Consider the following 16,056-nt stretch of genomic DNA (forward strand, 5'->3'; position numbering starts at 1 on the left):
GGGAACATGGGTCCCCGGGTTCCCCCCTTTCCACGCCTCCCAACCTGAAGTTTTGATTGTCTCCATCCACGGTCCAGCCCGTTAAAGAAACGTCCCCCCACTTACTGAACTCCGGAGTCAGGTTTTGATCTCCATCTGTGCAAAGCTCCCTTGCAGCCTTTTGGAGTCCTGCCAAGGTTTTAGCCTAAGGCTCGCAGCGGGGAGGAAGCAGGGGGAGAGAGAGAGAGAGCGAGAGAGCAGAAAGGCCCCTCTAAAACGGGCGGAAGCATTATCAGCCTGTTCTGGACCTGCTGGAAGAGCGCATGCTCAGTTCTTCCCTGAAGCGGGGGCAGGTGAGGGCTTTGTAACGGCAATCCACGGAGCCCCCTGGTGGATCCTGCACGCAACGCTAGATAGACGCTGCAAGTGAATAGGGGAGATCATCATGTTCCATGCGGGCCTGGGATGATGGGCATTGGAGTAGAAGGAAAGGGTCCCTCTAACATTGCCTGTCTCCAGCAGGCAACGTTTTCTAGACTTTCCCTTTTTAATGTCTAAGAACGATCTGCCATCTTGTGAATACTGACAAAATCTCTGTGGCGGCTCAAAAGAAACAGGTATCTCTCTTTTAAACCCGGCTTGTGTGATGTGGTTTTTGGCAAACTCAGTCCTGAAGTGAGGGAAGATAAAGGGTCTGGCAAGTCACAAAATAGTAAGTGAAGGGTTAGGAAATTAAGATGTGTATTGATTTTTTATTTGGTGAGTTCAATTATTACAGCTGCCTTTTCAAATTCTTGCCTCTGGGCAGCCAACTGTGGTTCAAAACGACAAGTGGCAGCAGCAAAAATGAGAATAATCCTGAAGAAACGGTATCAAAAGTAAACAGCATCAAAAGTAAACAAGTTCCAAAATGGAGAGAAAGCTCAAATCATGGAAGTTGTAGAAATTTTACCTCAAGAAATGTCCATGATGGAGAAATGAATGGTGTCTCATAGGTGACTGGAGAAAAGGTGGAATTACAAAATGTAGGAAGGCAAACCTTGAGTACATATAAAGTTGAAATGCCATGAGGGGAAAAAGGAAAATGGCTTCATTTCAGTATTCAATAGGGAATACAACTCCGGAAATATGAGTAGGAATTTTGAAGATAATGTAAGGCAACTGCACTAAAGAAAATACCAATTTTCTTCTACCTAAAAGAGCTGAAAACTCCCATGGTTTGAAGAGATTAGTCTGGATTTGGAGGTGACACTGCAAGAACAACAAAGAGATTTATCTAAATTAATGAAATAAATAATGGGGAAATAGAGTTAAGAAGTAATTTAAAAAGAATGCAAATAGCATCTCTCTCTTTCCAATAGCCCGATCCTTTTCAGTATTTTTTCTCAGTCTTTAATACACTTTAAAAAAGTATTATGAATAACCATATGCACTATTTAATTTTATTTAAATCCAAAATTTTATTCAAATGTAATTAGAATCCAATTAACTTTAAATAAATTTATTTAAATTGAATTTAGACATTTCCTTATAATTATAAAGACAAAATCACAATAGCACTTAAACTTATATACCGCTTCAGAGTGCTTTTCTATATTCTATAAACTCTTAAAAGTCAGCCTATTGCCCCCCACAATTTGGGTCCTCATTTTACTCGCCTCAGAAGAATGGAAAGTTGAATCAAACGTGAGCGCATGGGAATCAAACTGTGGGCAGTTAACAGAAGTAGCCTCTAATACTGCATTCTAACCACTTCTGCAAAATTTTATTTATTTATTTATTTATTTATTTATTTATTTATTTATTTATTTATTTTTATTACATTTATATCCCGCCCTTCTCCGAAGACTCAGGACGGCTTACAAGCTTAGCAGTAGAATTCATTCTATGTATATGCTATACGCCTCTCTCGACCTGGTAAAAGCTTTCATGCTGGGTTCCCTCCTGAAGCAGCGTCAGGTGAGTGCTGCCCTGCCATTCAATCGGCTACCCCAGGAGCCTTCCGGTGGACCCTGCATGGAATGCTAGATGGACGCTGTAAGGGCGTAGGGGAAATCATCATGTTTCATGTGGGCCTGGGATGATTCGATGAAGGAAAGTCCCTCTAACATTGTCTGTCTATAGCAGGCAGCAATTACTAGACTTTTTTAGTGTCCAAGAACCATCTACGATCTTATGAATATTGAGAAAATCTCTGGAGGCTCAAAAGAAAGAGGAGCCTCTCTTTGAAGCCCAGGTTGTGTGATGTGGTTGTTGGCAAACTCAGCCCTGAAGACAGGGAAGATAAAAGGGCTGGAAGAGTCACAAAACAGGCAGTGAAGGGTTAGGAAAATTAAGATTTGTATTGATTTTTTTTTAATTTAGTGAGTTCAATCATTACACCTGCCTTTCCAAAATCATGCCTCTGGGCAGCTAACAGTGATTGAAAACAGCAACTGGTGGCAGGAAAAATGAGAATAATCCTGAACAAATTATCTTGCCTTGAAAAAAGAGGCATAAAAAAACAAGTTCGAAAATGGAGAGAAAGCTCAAACTCATGGAGGGTTTAGAAATTTTACCTTAAAACAAGGGGCCATGATGGAGAAATGAATGGGAGATTGGTGTCTCATAGATAGAGGACCAGGGTTTTTACAGTTTGCCTCTTTTTGATTCCTTTTCTACTCTGGAAAGGCTGATGATAAGGTAAGATTATTTTTTCCCTTTGTACCCTGTACTCTCGAGCCTCAACAGCTTGCAAGTGGACGTGTTACATGAGTGCCTTTTATAGGTACATGGAAGTTTTAAAGAGATTGGGCAACTGTTTGTCTGAAATAGTATAGGCTTTCCTTCCTCACCAGGTGAATTGAATTGAATTGAATGTATATGCCACCCTTCTCCGTAAGGACTCAGGGCGGCTCACAGCAAAAAATTTAAGAAACATGAAATACAAAATTTAAAAAAGAATTAAACAGTAAATATAATAGATACATGACAGTTGAACTCAGTAAAAGCCAAATAAAAAAACAGTCAGTCCAGACCCACTTCTTGGAATAACCAAGTATTCTATTCTATTCTATTCTATTCTATTCTATTCTATTCTATTCTATTCTATTCTATTCTATTCTATTCTATTCTATCCCTATCCCATTCCCTATTCCTATTCCCAATATGCTTCCTTCTGTTGTCCAGGCCTAAGTGTGAAATTGATCTCAGCCACCCGCTGAGGCCATTGTGTCATTGACCAGGAGTGTTCACATTGCAAGGGAGGTTGGTGGATCTCTTATGGCCCAACAGGCTGCACGAGGGATTTAATTGACCTAAATACATGGGCTCAGTACAGGGGAAATATGAAATGAAGATGTGTAAGAATAAGGAATGTGCCCTCAGCACTCTTGAAAGTGTGGTAAGGAACTTTTCTAAGATTAAAATCTGTTGGGATTTGAAAGCTGAAATCTTCATTAAATATAATGCTCTTTGGCTAATATGCCTAATGTATGCCTAATGTATAGCCTCCAGGAAGATCAATTGATTTGGGGGTTCCTTGAGGCAATGGGGGATTATGCCCAAAGAGGCATGGACAAAGATCAGCAAGCTTATATGCTTTTTTTTGGACCGTGCAAGGAAATTGCCCTTTAGCGCTCAGGGTTTGCACTTCTTCAGTACCCCCTTCTTATAAGGGACTTTATTCCCTTACAGAACATGTTGCTATCGGAAGGGGGGATAAGACAATTGACAGGCTGAAAATATCTTGGTAGGTCTTGGATTAAGTTAGTAAAAGGTAAAGGTTCCCCGGCATATGCGTGCTAGTCATTTCCAATTCTAGGGGCTGGTGCTCATCTCTGTTTCAAAGCCGAAGAGGCAGCGTTTGTCTGAGGACATCTCCGTGGTCATGTGGCCATCAAGACTAGACACCAAAGGCGCATGGAACGCTGTTACCTTCCCACCGTAGTGATCCCTATTTTTTTACTTCCATTTTTACGTGCTTTCGCACTGCTAGGTTGGCAGAAGCTAAGACGAGTAACAGGCGTTCACTCTGTTATGCGGCACTTGGGATTCGACCCACCAAACTGCCGACCTTTTGATCAACAAGCTCAGCGTCCAAACCCACTGAACCACAGCGTCCCTGGATTAGGTTAGCACTCTTGAAATGTAACACAATGTGGAGCCAATCTGTGTATCTGTCTTCAGCCCACATAATCATGTCAGCCAGAGTTTGTAATGCATTGTTTATTCAAGCTTTGGAGGAATATACATTGCAAATAGAACGAATGAGGAAAACTCTCATGGAGAATAAAATGGTTTACAATTGATAATTAATGTCTCTAAGTCCACACAACAGGATTTCTTTAGTGTGGTTACATTTTTACACCATTAGTTGTAATTATAAAAGCAGAGACGCCCTTCCCTTTTTACTGGAGGTTTCTGAAATTCTGTCTACCCTCTGTATCTGAAATCCTGGGAAATGCAAGCTGATATCATCAATTGGTTCATTTAGCCAGGTTTCAGTAAAGCCGAGGGAGGCTGAGTAGTAAAAAATCAGTTGGATATGTTTAAATGAAGTCTTTCATCCATCTTATTAGCAAAAGAGTGAAGGAAGAGGTTTTTATTCCATTTTTGCTTAGTTTATTCAAAATCTCTGCTCACTTACCCCTTCTTCACTGCTGTCTCCTTTTGTTTTTGTTTTTCCATTGTTTAGAGACAGCTGCCACTTCCTTGATGACAATCTCCTCTGCATTTATAAAGATGTACGTGTGTGGGGGATAGCCACAGAAAGCTGCCCATTAAAAAATATTGCTTGATGCTTAACAGTTAGTCTTTTGAATATGAAACACAAAGCGAATCACAGAGAATAAAAAACCAAAAAAACTATCAGAGAACATTTTACCGAGGCTGCAGGCTGCCGTAAGAGGCCCATTCTTGAGGGGGAAGGAGAGAGGCCATACCATTCCTGTATGCAACCCTCCCCTCAGATTCCTCTGTGGCATGGAAATGATTATTTTGTATTTTATCAGCAGAAAGCATTGTGAAAGAAATCCATTTTGTATACAAAAAAGGAAACCTGTGCAGTTTTAAAATTTTCCTTTCAAAGCTCTTCTCACACTTCCTTTATTGACATAGTTTCTCCCGTGTATGAATCCTTCTATGCCAAGAAAGAGTGGAACTCCAGGAAAAGCTCTTCCCACACTCCATGCATTGATAGGGCTTCTCCCCTGTGTGGATTCTTTTGTGGGATATAAGAGCACAATTCCACCTAAAACCTTTCCCACATTCCACACATTTATATGGCATCTCTCTTATGTGAACTGTCTTGTGGGAATTAAGACTACTGCTATAAGTAAAGGTCTTTCCACACTTCATACAATGATATGGCTTCTCTCCCGTGTGGATCATCTTATGGGAATTAAGATGATCGGTACGAGTAAAGCTCTTTCCACACTCCATGCATTTATAAGGTCTTTTTCCTTTGTGAATCCTATGATGGATTGTAAGAGAGTAATTATAAGAGAAGGTCTTTCCACATTCCAGGCATTGATATGGCTTCTCTCCAGTGTGGATCCTCTTATGGGAATTGAGACTACTGCTACAAGTAAAAGTTTTTCCACACTCCATGCATTTATAAGGTCTTTTTCCTTTGTGATTCCTTTGATGCATTGTAAGGGAGTAATTATAAGAGAAAGTCTTTCCACATTCCAGACATCGATATGGCTTCTCTCCAGTGTGGATCCTCTTATGGGAATTGAGGCTAGTGCTACAAGTAAAAGTCTTTCGACATTCCAGGCATTGATATGGCTTCTCTCCAGTGTGGATCCTCTTATGGGAATTGAGGCTAGTGCTACAAGTAAAGGTTTTTCCACATTCCAGGCATTGATATGGCTTCTCTCCAGTGTGAATCCTCTTATGGGAATTGAGATGACTGCTACAAGTAAAGGTTTTTCCACATTCTATGCATTCATAAGGCTTCTCTCCAGTGTGGATCCTCTTATGGGAATTGAGATGACTGCTACAGGTAAAGGTCTTTCCACATTCCAAGCATTGATATGGCTTCTCTCCAGTGTGTATTCTCTTATGGGAGTTGAGACTACTGGTACAAGTAAAGGTCTTTCCACATTCCAGGCATTGATATGGCTTCTCTCCAGTGTGAATCCTCTTATGGTAATTGAGACTACTACTACAAATAAAAGTCTTTCCACATTCCATGCACTGATATGGCTTCTCTCCAGTGTGGATCCTCTTATGGTAATTAAGACTACTGCAACCAGTAAAGGTCTTTCCACATTCCAGGCATTGATATGGCTTCTCTCCAGTGTGGATCCTCTTATGGGAATTGAGACTACTGCTACAAGTAAAAGTCTTTCCACATTCCATGCATTGATATGGCTTCTCTCCAGTGTGGACCCTGTTATGGTAATTGAGACTACTGCTACAAGTAAAGGTCTTTCCACACTCCATGCATTTATAAGGTCTTTCTTTGTGATTTCTTTCATGACTTCTAAGAGAGTAATAATTATAGGTCTTTCCACACTGCCTGGAGTTATATGAGTCTTCTCCCATATCAATGGTTCTATGGTTAGGAAGCCAACTGACTCTCGGAAAGCCGTTTTTCATTCCACTTTGTGATTTCTTTGATTCATCACTCATTGGCTGTATCTGATCTGAAAACTTTCCTTTCGCCTCTTTTGAATGGATCATTTGGCATTCTTCCTTGCAATTCTTATTTTTTTGCCCATTAAAGCCTTGAAAAAGAAAAATGGAAACTGTAGCAAGAATAGGAGAAAAATCAAACCTTTTCTTCCTGATCTAATCTTTGACCTGGGACCATTCCATATTTCCACATACTCCCTAAGGGCACCGAATACTGTATCATGCTGGGTTAGCAACCCGGTCCCAAACTTCAATTAAAATCTCATCTCTTGTCTGGAAAGCAGAATCTTTGAAAGCCAAGGGGAATTCCTGGATGGCAATAGCTCCCCACCCTCAACTTAGGCTAATGTTAAACTCTGTACGCAAGTGGGCACATCTCTTGGAAGGGAACATCCCTCTCAGGGCTCATCCAGTCCTGCTTATAGCAGCTCACGCCCAATGGGGAGCCAATGACCAGGCTCAGGAGTCAATACTGAACCCCTAGTGGGTAGGACCTTGCTGAAGAGAGGCCACACCATCCCTGCATGCAGCCTGTCCCTCAGATTCTGGCTAGTATCTTCTATGATATGGAAATGAATATTTTGTATTTTATGAGCAGAAAGCATTTTTTTAAAAAAAATTCCTTTATGTAAAAAAGAAGGCTAGGCAGTTTTTCAATTTTTCATGCAATAAATTTCCTTCTTCCATAAAGTCAGATTGGCCAAACGGTTAAGGCACCAGGCTAGAAACTGGGTGAGTGTGACTACTAGTTCTGCCATAGGCATGAATGCTGGCTGGGTGACTTTGGGCCAGTCTCCCTCAGCTCAGCCCATGTCATAAGGTTGTAGGGAAAACAGCAGGAGCAAGTAATATTGGGGTTCGTGCGCTAGCTTTATTATTTAGAAAAAATAAATATATCAGTAAATGATGTTTTTTATCAAAAATATCATCCAGGTCCTCCCACCCCCTGACTTCTCTATGTTTCTGAGCACAGATAGGGATTCTTACCCAGAGAAGCCAGATTCCTGGAATTCTCCAGCATGACTTCTCCGTGAAGCGCTTTTTGAGCAGGATCCAGATGAGACCATTCCTCCTTGGAGAAATACACAGCCACTTCCTCAAAAGACACAACATCCTGAAGAAGAAAAGACATTTCCCTATTAACAGATAATTCCAGAATAATTTGAGATTTTTCTTCCATTAATTCTAGGAAAGAGATCCAGTGAACAAAATGGGCATCTTCTGCAGAATTGAGAGTGAGATCTCACTGCTTTTGGCTGATGACATAACTGAAGCACATTGGATCTAGTTGGTGGCATTTGGAATGTCTTCCAGCATAGCCAACTAAAATAGTTTTCTTGGTCAATTGGCAGTTGCGTCTTATATCCACTTAATACTATATATATCCATGGAGATTCTCATTCCCCAGGTCACAGTTGTCCCAAAGATACTTTTCAAAAGGCAAAATAAGGATTTTTTTTGTAATGGTATATGAGAATGACCCTGGGAGACGGAAGGAACAGCCCCAATGCTCACAACTGTCTGGTCCATGAAATCTGATGGCAAAGCAGGAGGAGAAAGCATATGACAAAAGATCCCCTCAGAAGAGAGAGGATAGACTAATCTGAGCGTGAATGTTCAATGACCTGATGTCAAATTTGTATTGCTTAGAAACAATTTTACACATTGAACTCTAGAACAAAATGAAATCCATCCAGGTTTCATGGACCTTTTCTGACATTTCACCTCCTTACCTGAAGAAGTGGTTCAGCCAATCCTTCAGCTCCACCGCAACGAGGAGGTGACTCTAAAAATTCCAAGGACAGCTTTCTGCTCTCTGTAAGACAGAGAAAAATTGCAGAATTTGATTGTTTAGAGTGAGATCGTAATGATGTGCAGCTAAAGAATCAGCTAAATGTTGAAATCTCACATCACACAGAAAGACCTTCTGTTACCTGGCGTGATGTCCTGACTTTGACCTTTGTGGAAGTTCTCCCTGTACAGTAGCTCTTGAGAGGGTTTGGATGAATCTATCCTCCCCTTGGGATACTCAATTGTAGCTTCCAAGGTTTTCTGGACATGATGTGATAGGAGGAACAAAGGAAGAACAGAGATAGAAATGAATTATCATACTGCACCTTCAAGCTAGTAGACAGCAATGTCCATTGTTGAAACCCGAAACAGAGTGGAAGAATTGCCCCAAATACATCCTCTGGAAGAGTAGAACAACTCGCTTTAGGAGTTAATAATCCCAGATAACTCTGAAAGAACGGAATTGACAATTCAGAGAGATTCTGTTTAGACCTGTTAAGACTATATTCTCACACCTGGAGTTCTTCTTGCATCTTTTCCACATGCACGTTCAGTAAGAAGCCTTCGGCCAGGGCCACCGCCTGGGAACTGGTTTCCGCTCCACACTCCCGCACCCATTTCTCCATCTCTGGGGGAAGGAAAGCCAGGAACTGCTCCAGGAGCACCAGGTCCAGCATCTGGGCCTTTGTGTGTATTTCTGGCTGCAGCCACTGACAGCAAAGGCGGTGAAGCTGACTGCAAACATCTCGGGGTCCCCTCCCCTCCTGGAACTGCAGTTTTCTGAAGTGACAGCAGTGGACCTCTGAACTGTTGGCTTCCTCTTCTTGGCTCTTCTGCCCAGGAATTGCCCCATTCTTCCCACAGCTCCAAGGCTCAACAGCTGGAGGGCATTTTCCAGCTGGGCATTGTCCTTCCATCTTCTCTCTGGTCTCTAATCTAGTCCCAAAATGACTGATGGATCTGCACAGGTTTTCCTAATCAGAAGAGGTTGGTCAAAATCTCCAAAGGCCATTTATCCCTCTTTTCACACAACATATTTAAGACTCAAGAACAATCAGGAAAGATTTCCAACTTATATATCTGAAATGGAAAACAAAAGAAAATCCCAGAAATACAGGTTGACCAACTTAACAATTGAGCACACACAAAAACCCAAATAAGAAATTCTTATGAACCCACCAATATCTGAGAAGAGAGGCAAAATCTTTGTAGGAAGTGATGTATCTCTGCGTGGAAAAAAATCGGCAGTAACCTTCTGGATCAACTTCTTTCAAGGACTAAATAGTTTGGATACATAAATTTAAAATATATTTTTGATTTCTTATTCATGTTTATTCAAATAATTTTGATGGCTACTTGCAGCATGAAAAGCAATCTCTGTACAATCCAGATCATAAATGTCACAGGTCCCAAATAGCCATTGAGATGAGTGGCTTTCTAAATCAATTTAATAGGTAAATCAATCAATATTTGAACTTCCAGTATCACTTTAGCCAGCAGAACCTCATTAAAGTCCTGGCCAAAACTGCTATGGCTACCTGAGAAATCACAATCAAGAAAACACCATTCAATGCAAACAGACTACCCGAATCAATAAACCAGCTTAACATGATATTTTCATTCAAGCATCTCCTGGAAAGTTTCCCCAATTTTAGCCTAATCCTGAATGGCTCCGACCTTTCCGGCGATCCTGATTTTCTTCTAGGAGGCAACGCATCGCGTCCGGAGCTTTGATTTCTTTCCTCCCTGGCCCGTGCATGCATAGGGGCGGTAGGGGAACCTGGGACCCTGGGCTCCCCCCTTTCCACGCCTCTCAACCTGATGAAGTTTTGATTGTCTCCATCCACGGTCCAGCCCGTGAAAGAAACGTCCCCCCACTTACTGAACTCCGGGATCAGGTTTTGATCTCCATCCGTTCAAAGCTCCCTTGCAGCCTTTTGGAGTCCTGCCAGAGCTTAGCCTAAGGCTCGCAGCGGGGAGGAGGCAGGGGGAGAGAGAGACCGAGAGCAGAAAGGCCCCTCTAAAACGGGCGGAAGCACTATCAGCCTGTTCTGGACCTGCTGGAAGAGCGCATGCTCAGTTCTTCCCTGAAGCGGGGGCAGGTGAGGGCTTTGTAACGGCAATCCACGGAGCCCCCTGGTGGATCCTGCACGCAACGGTAGATAGACGCTGCAAGTGAATAGGGGAGATCAGCATGTTCCATGCGGGCCTGGGATGATGGACATTGGAGTAGAAGGAAAGGGTTCTTCTAACATTGCCTGTCTCCAACAGGCAACATTTTCTAGACTTTCCCTTTTTAATGTCTAAGAACGATCTGCCATCTTGTGAATACTGACAAAATCTCTGTGGCGGCTCAAAAGAAACAGGTACCTCTCTTTTAAACCCGGCTTGTGTGATGTGGTTTTTGGCAAACTCAGTCCTGAAGTGAGGGAAGATAAAGGGTCTGGCAAGTCACAAAATAGTAAGCGAAGGGTTAGGAAATTAAGATGTGTATTGATTTTTTATTTGGCGAGTTCAATTATTACAGCTGCCTTTTCAAATTCTTGGCTCTGGGCGGCCAACTGTGATTCAAAACGGCAAGTGGCAGCAGCAAAAATGAGAATAATTCTGAAGAAACGGTATCAAAAGTAAACAGCATCAAAAGTAAACAAGTTCCAAAATGGAGAGAAAGCTCAAATCATGGAAGTTGTAGAAATTTTACCTCAAAACAAGTGTCCATGATGGAGAAATGAATGGTGTCTCATAGGTGACTGGAGAAAAGGTGGAATTACAAAATGTAGGAAGGCAAACCTTGAGTACATATAAAGTTGAAATGCCATGAGGGGAAAAAGGAAAATGGCTTCATTTCAGTATTCAATAGGGAATACAACTCCGGAAATATGAGTAAGAATTTTGAAGATAATGTAAGGCAACTGCACTAAAGAAAATACCAATTTTCTTCTACCTAAAAGAGCTGAAAACTCCCATGGTTTGAAGAGATTAGTCTGGATTTGGAGGTGACACTGCAAGAACAACAAAGAGATTTATCTAAATTAATGAAATAAACAATGGGGAAATAGAGTTAAGAAGTAATTTAAAAAGAATGCAAATAGCATCTCTCTCTTGCCAATAGCCTGATCCTTTTCAGTATTTTTTCTCAGTCTTTAATACACTTGAATTTTAAAAAAGTATTATGAATAACCATATGCACTATTTAATTTTATTTAAATCCAAAATTTTATTCAAATGTAATTAGAATCCAATTAACTTTAAATAAATTTATTTAAATTGAATTTAGACATTTCCTTATAATTATAAAGACAAAATCACAATAGCATTTAAACTTATATACCGCTTCAGAGTGCTTTTCTGTATTCTGTAAATTCTTAAGAGTCAGCCTATTGCCCCCCACAATTTGGGTCCTCATTTTACTGGCCTCAGAAGAATGTAAAGTTGAATCAAACGTGAATGCATGGGAATCAAACTGTGGGCAGTTAACAGAAGTAGCCTCTAATAGTGCATTCTAACCACTGTGCCACCATGACTGTAATGCTTCAACATGCTTCAAAATATTTGAACATGGATTTCATGGCTTCTCGTTCTAGTTTCTTTTGTGAGACGAATTCATTGTCCTGAAACTCTTTTCACACATGATACATTGATAATAATTTCTACATGCAGAGAAGGCCTTTAACTATTTGTACTTAGCAAGATCCTGATTTTCTTCCTGGAGGCAGTGCAGCACGTCTGGAGCTTTGATTTCTTCTCTGCCTGGCCAGTGCATGAACAGGAGGGCCGCAGGTGAACATGAGACCCCAAACTCCCCCATTTCCACGATTCCAAACCTGATGAAGTTTTACATGTCTGCATGCACGGTCCAGCCCATTTACCAAACTCCGGAGTCAGGTTTTGATGTCCATCCGTGCAAGTCTCCCTTCCAGCCTCTTGGACTCCTGGGAAGGCTCAGCCTAAGGCTCGCAGCAAGGGGGGCGGATGAGGGAAACCAGAATTGGACTCTGTAGGAAGGGCGGAAGCACTTTCAGCCTTTTCTGCAAAATGCTATACGCCTTGGGTGAAAGCTTTCATGCTGGGTTCCCTCCTGAAGTGGCGTCAGGTGAGTGCTGCCCTGCCATTCAATCGGCTACCCCAGGAGCCTTCCGGTGGACCCTGCGCGGAATGCTAGATGGACGCTGTAAGGGCGTAGGGGAAATCATCATGTTCCATGTGGGCCTGGGATGATTCGATGAAGGAAAGTCCCTCTAACATTCTCTACAGCAGGCAGCAATTACTAGACTTTTTTAGTGTCCAAGAACCATCTATGATCTTGTGAATATTGAGAAAATCTCTGTGGAGACTCAGCCCTGAAGACAGGGAAGATAAAAAGGCTGGAAGAGTCACAAAACAGGGAGTGAAGGGTTAGGAAAATTAAGATTGAAGTGGTTGAAAACAGCAACTGGTGTCAGGAAAAATCCTGAACAAATTATCTTGCCTGAAAAAAGAGGCATCAAAAGAAAACAAGTTCGAAAATGGAGAGAAAGCTCAAACTCATGGAAGGTTTAGAAATTTTACCTCAAAACAAGGGGCCATGATGTAGAAATGAATGGGATATTGGTGTCTCATAGATAGAGGAACAGGGTTTTAGTTGTTTGCCTTTTTGATTCCTTTTCTACTCTGGAAAGGCTGATGACAAGGTAAGATTATTTTTTCTTTCCCCTTAGGATGTGGTTTGAGTGACCTGTGTGGTTCATGGGAGTGATTGTCTCTCTGACTTATATCCTACCATTGACCAGGGCTGGATTAGGGTTGGTTGGCCTCAGCTGCACCTAACCTTCTGCATCTGGGGGTGTTGAGAAAGCAAGGGGGATGAACCCTGTACTCTCGAGCCTCAACAGTTTGCAAGTGGACGTGTTACATGAGTGCTTTTTATAGGTACATGGAAGTTTTAGACATTGGACAACTGTGTCTGAAATAGTATAGGCTTTCCTTCCTCACCAGGTGGTTGAATTGAATTGAATTGAATTTATTGAATTTATATGCTACCCTTCTCCCTAAGGACTCAGGGCGGCTCACAGCAAAAAAACTTAAGAAACATGAAATACAAAATTAAAAAAAATAATTAAACAGTAAATATAATAGATACATGACAATTGAACTCAGTAAAAGCCAAATTTAAAAAACAGTCAGTCCAAGCTGCTGTTGCTGGGATGCTGCTGGTGAAGCTGGGCAGAGGCTGCTCCTGCCCAGGGTTAGCGCCCATGAAAGAAAGACACAGAGATCTCTCGGGGAAAGGGCCCCGCTGCTCCTGGGATGCACCCTGGATGCTGGACACTCAACCACGAGGAGCAGTGGACCTTGTTTATTTATAGCAAAAGCAACCAATCACATTTTATTGTTATTCAAATAGACCAATCATGGTTACACGTGTGTTCTTCTGAACTATCCTCAAAGGACATAGGTGTTAGAGGTAGATACAAATGCAGTAATGACCAATCATTTGCAGGAGACGTCAGAATTTACCTTAAATTGAATAGCCAATGGTGTGGAGGAATACTGTGACCATGCCCTTATCTGGCTGCAGCCAAATGGCCTCTCCTAGGTTCCTTTGTTTTCTGGGTTTATGGCTTACTTCCTTGCACATGGTTCACTGACCTTATCTGGCTGCAGCCAAATGGCCTCTCTGGGTTTATGGCTTACTTCCTTGCACATGGTTCACCGACCTTATCTGGCTGTAGCCAAATGGCCTCTCTGGGTTTATGGCTTACTTCCTTGCACATGGTTCACTGAAGACTTTCCATGGTAGAAAAGTATTAGCCAGAAAAGTACTAGCCAGCTACATGTATAGGAACAGAGATCATGGTTATTCCAACATCTCCTCCGTTTTTGTTTTAAATGCAGAATCTGTGTGTTCCGCTTCAAAGTTGAGGAGGGATGGGTTCTTTAGAGATGCACCTTCGGGAGAGTCAAGAGGCAAGCGAGCCCAAAAGGCATTTTTATTTTCCTCTTTTAGGAGACAAAGGAGTCTCTAGTTCAAATTGAGCATTAGGCTCTTCTGAATCCTCCTGGGGAAGGGATTGATACTTACTGTACCATAAAGAATTAATTTGTTTAACAGCTCTCTGTTCAGCTATCAAGGAAATACTGTTAGTAATACTTTTGATAAAGATACGCTACTGTTAGTAATACTTTGATAAAGATAGGATACTGTTAGTAATACTTTCGATAAAGATAGGATACTGTTAGTAATACTTTCGATAAAGATAGGATACTGTTAGTAATACTTTGATAAAGATAGGCAAGACACAAGGTAAAATAGTACATCCTAATACAATCATACTAATAGAAGCTACAATAGCTTGTAAACCAGGTACTTTGGGAAACCAGGAGCCAAATAACTCCTGAAAGTTGAAACCATTTCAAGTTTGGACAGGAACATGAGCTACAGAGTTCACATAGATGATGATAGTAGACTCGTTGTTAACAACAGGTTGTTCCTTCTGGGTCCATGCGATGGGGCAAAAACAGTGTGAAAAGAGTCATTTTTGACTGGAAGCAATGTCAAAGGTGTCAAGAACAGGATGGGATAGCTGGTGAAGTGGAGTTGACGTCTGGGGTAAGCTTTCAGATGGAATTGTGTTTTAGTGGCATCAGTCAGTGGTGTAAGAACAAAGCTGAAAAAAGTCACAAACCATGCTGTCATCTTTAATGGGTTCTGCAGTTGTGTTTGTGGAGGCATGATATGGACGAACGTGGCGACCTGGGATCCACAGCACTTTGTCTGGCACCTGGACTGCAGCATAGCCTCTTCCCCAAGTGAGAAGGTCTGCGGGGCCTTTCCAAGTTAGGTCTGGAAGTTGGCGATACCACACTTTGGGTTTAGGCTGATCTGCAACTAGAGATGAAAAATGCCGCTCTGCGGCTGTGGTTAAGGGATGGCCAGTCAAGTTTGAAAAGTTCAGAGTGTAGAGGCAAAGGTTAAGAGTATCTTGCAATGCTGGGAGGTTGGGGCTTCGTTTTCCCCCGTTCTGATTTTTATAACGATCTAATGCATGTTTCAAAGTTTGGTTAGCCCTTTCCACCAAGGCTTGGCCTTGGCTATTATATGGAATTCCAAATTTGTGTGTTATTTGCCAATGATGACAAAATTCTGCCATGGCTTGACTGCTGTAGGCAGGGCCATTATCTGTTTTGAGTTCTTTTGGACATCCCAGCACTGCAAAGGTCCGAATACAATGATTAACTACATGTTTAGTGGCTTCACCCCTTTGGGGGGTGGCCATGATGAATCCTGAGAAGGTGTCAATTGAAACATGCAAATACTTCCATGGGGCAAATGGTGCATATTGTGTGACATCCATTTGCCAAATTTGGCAAGGCTCCAATCCCCTTGGATTTACACCCATAGGGATTGCAGTTGCTTGTTTGCTGCATGTTGGGCACTGCTGGCGAATTGCAATTGCTTCTGCAGCGGTGATGCCAAACTGCTTCTGCAAAGCTTTGGAATTTTGATGGAAATATGAATGACTTTCCCAGGGGGTGAGGGGTTGCAAGGAACAGGCCAAGGGTCCGGAGGCAGCCTGATCTGCAAAATTGTTTAGGCTAGTGCTGATTAAGGGAGGGAAATTCTCCCAGATATCACCTTCTATCAATGTGTCCTGCACACAGACACAAAAACATCAAAAACAAAAA

General features: G+C 41.8%; 1 protein-coding gene and 1 long non-coding RNA gene across 2 annotated transcripts; both read right to left on the reverse strand.

Annotated features, from left to right (window-relative positions):
* Window positions 1-4,170: 4,170 nt before the first annotated feature.
* On the reverse strand, window positions 4,171-10,429 carry LOC310636481 (uncharacterized protein). Its single transcript, XM_083356370.1, has 7 exons — window positions 10,274-10,429; window positions 9,571-9,668; window positions 8,907-9,471; window positions 8,535-8,652; window positions 8,334-8,416; window positions 7,588-7,714; window positions 4,171-6,692 (listed from the first exon to the last, which is right to left on the reverse strand). Exons 3-7 carry the CDS (start codon window positions 9,306-9,308, stop codon window positions 5,065-5,067), a joined length of 2,358 nt encoding a protein of 785 aa, XP_083212496.1. The 5' UTR covers window positions 9,309-9,471; window positions 9,571-9,668; window positions 10,274-10,429; the 3' UTR covers window positions 4,171-5,064.
* A 3,218-nt stretch (window positions 10,430-13,647) lies between these two features.
* Window positions 13,648-15,390, reverse strand: LOC310636546. Its single transcript, XR_014491741.1, has 2 exons — window positions 14,088-15,390; window positions 13,648-14,019 (listed from the first exon to the last, which is right to left on the reverse strand). It is a non-coding gene; the product is annotated as an uncharacterized lncRNA (long non-coding RNA).
* Between the last annotated feature and the right edge of the window lie 666 nt (window positions 15,391-16,056).

This window comes from Vipera ursinii, assembly GCF_947247035.1.
Source record: "Vipera ursinii genome assembly, chromosome: 2".
Taxonomy (NCBI): Eukaryota; Metazoa; Chordata; class Lepidosauria; order Squamata; family Viperidae; genus Vipera; species Vipera ursinii.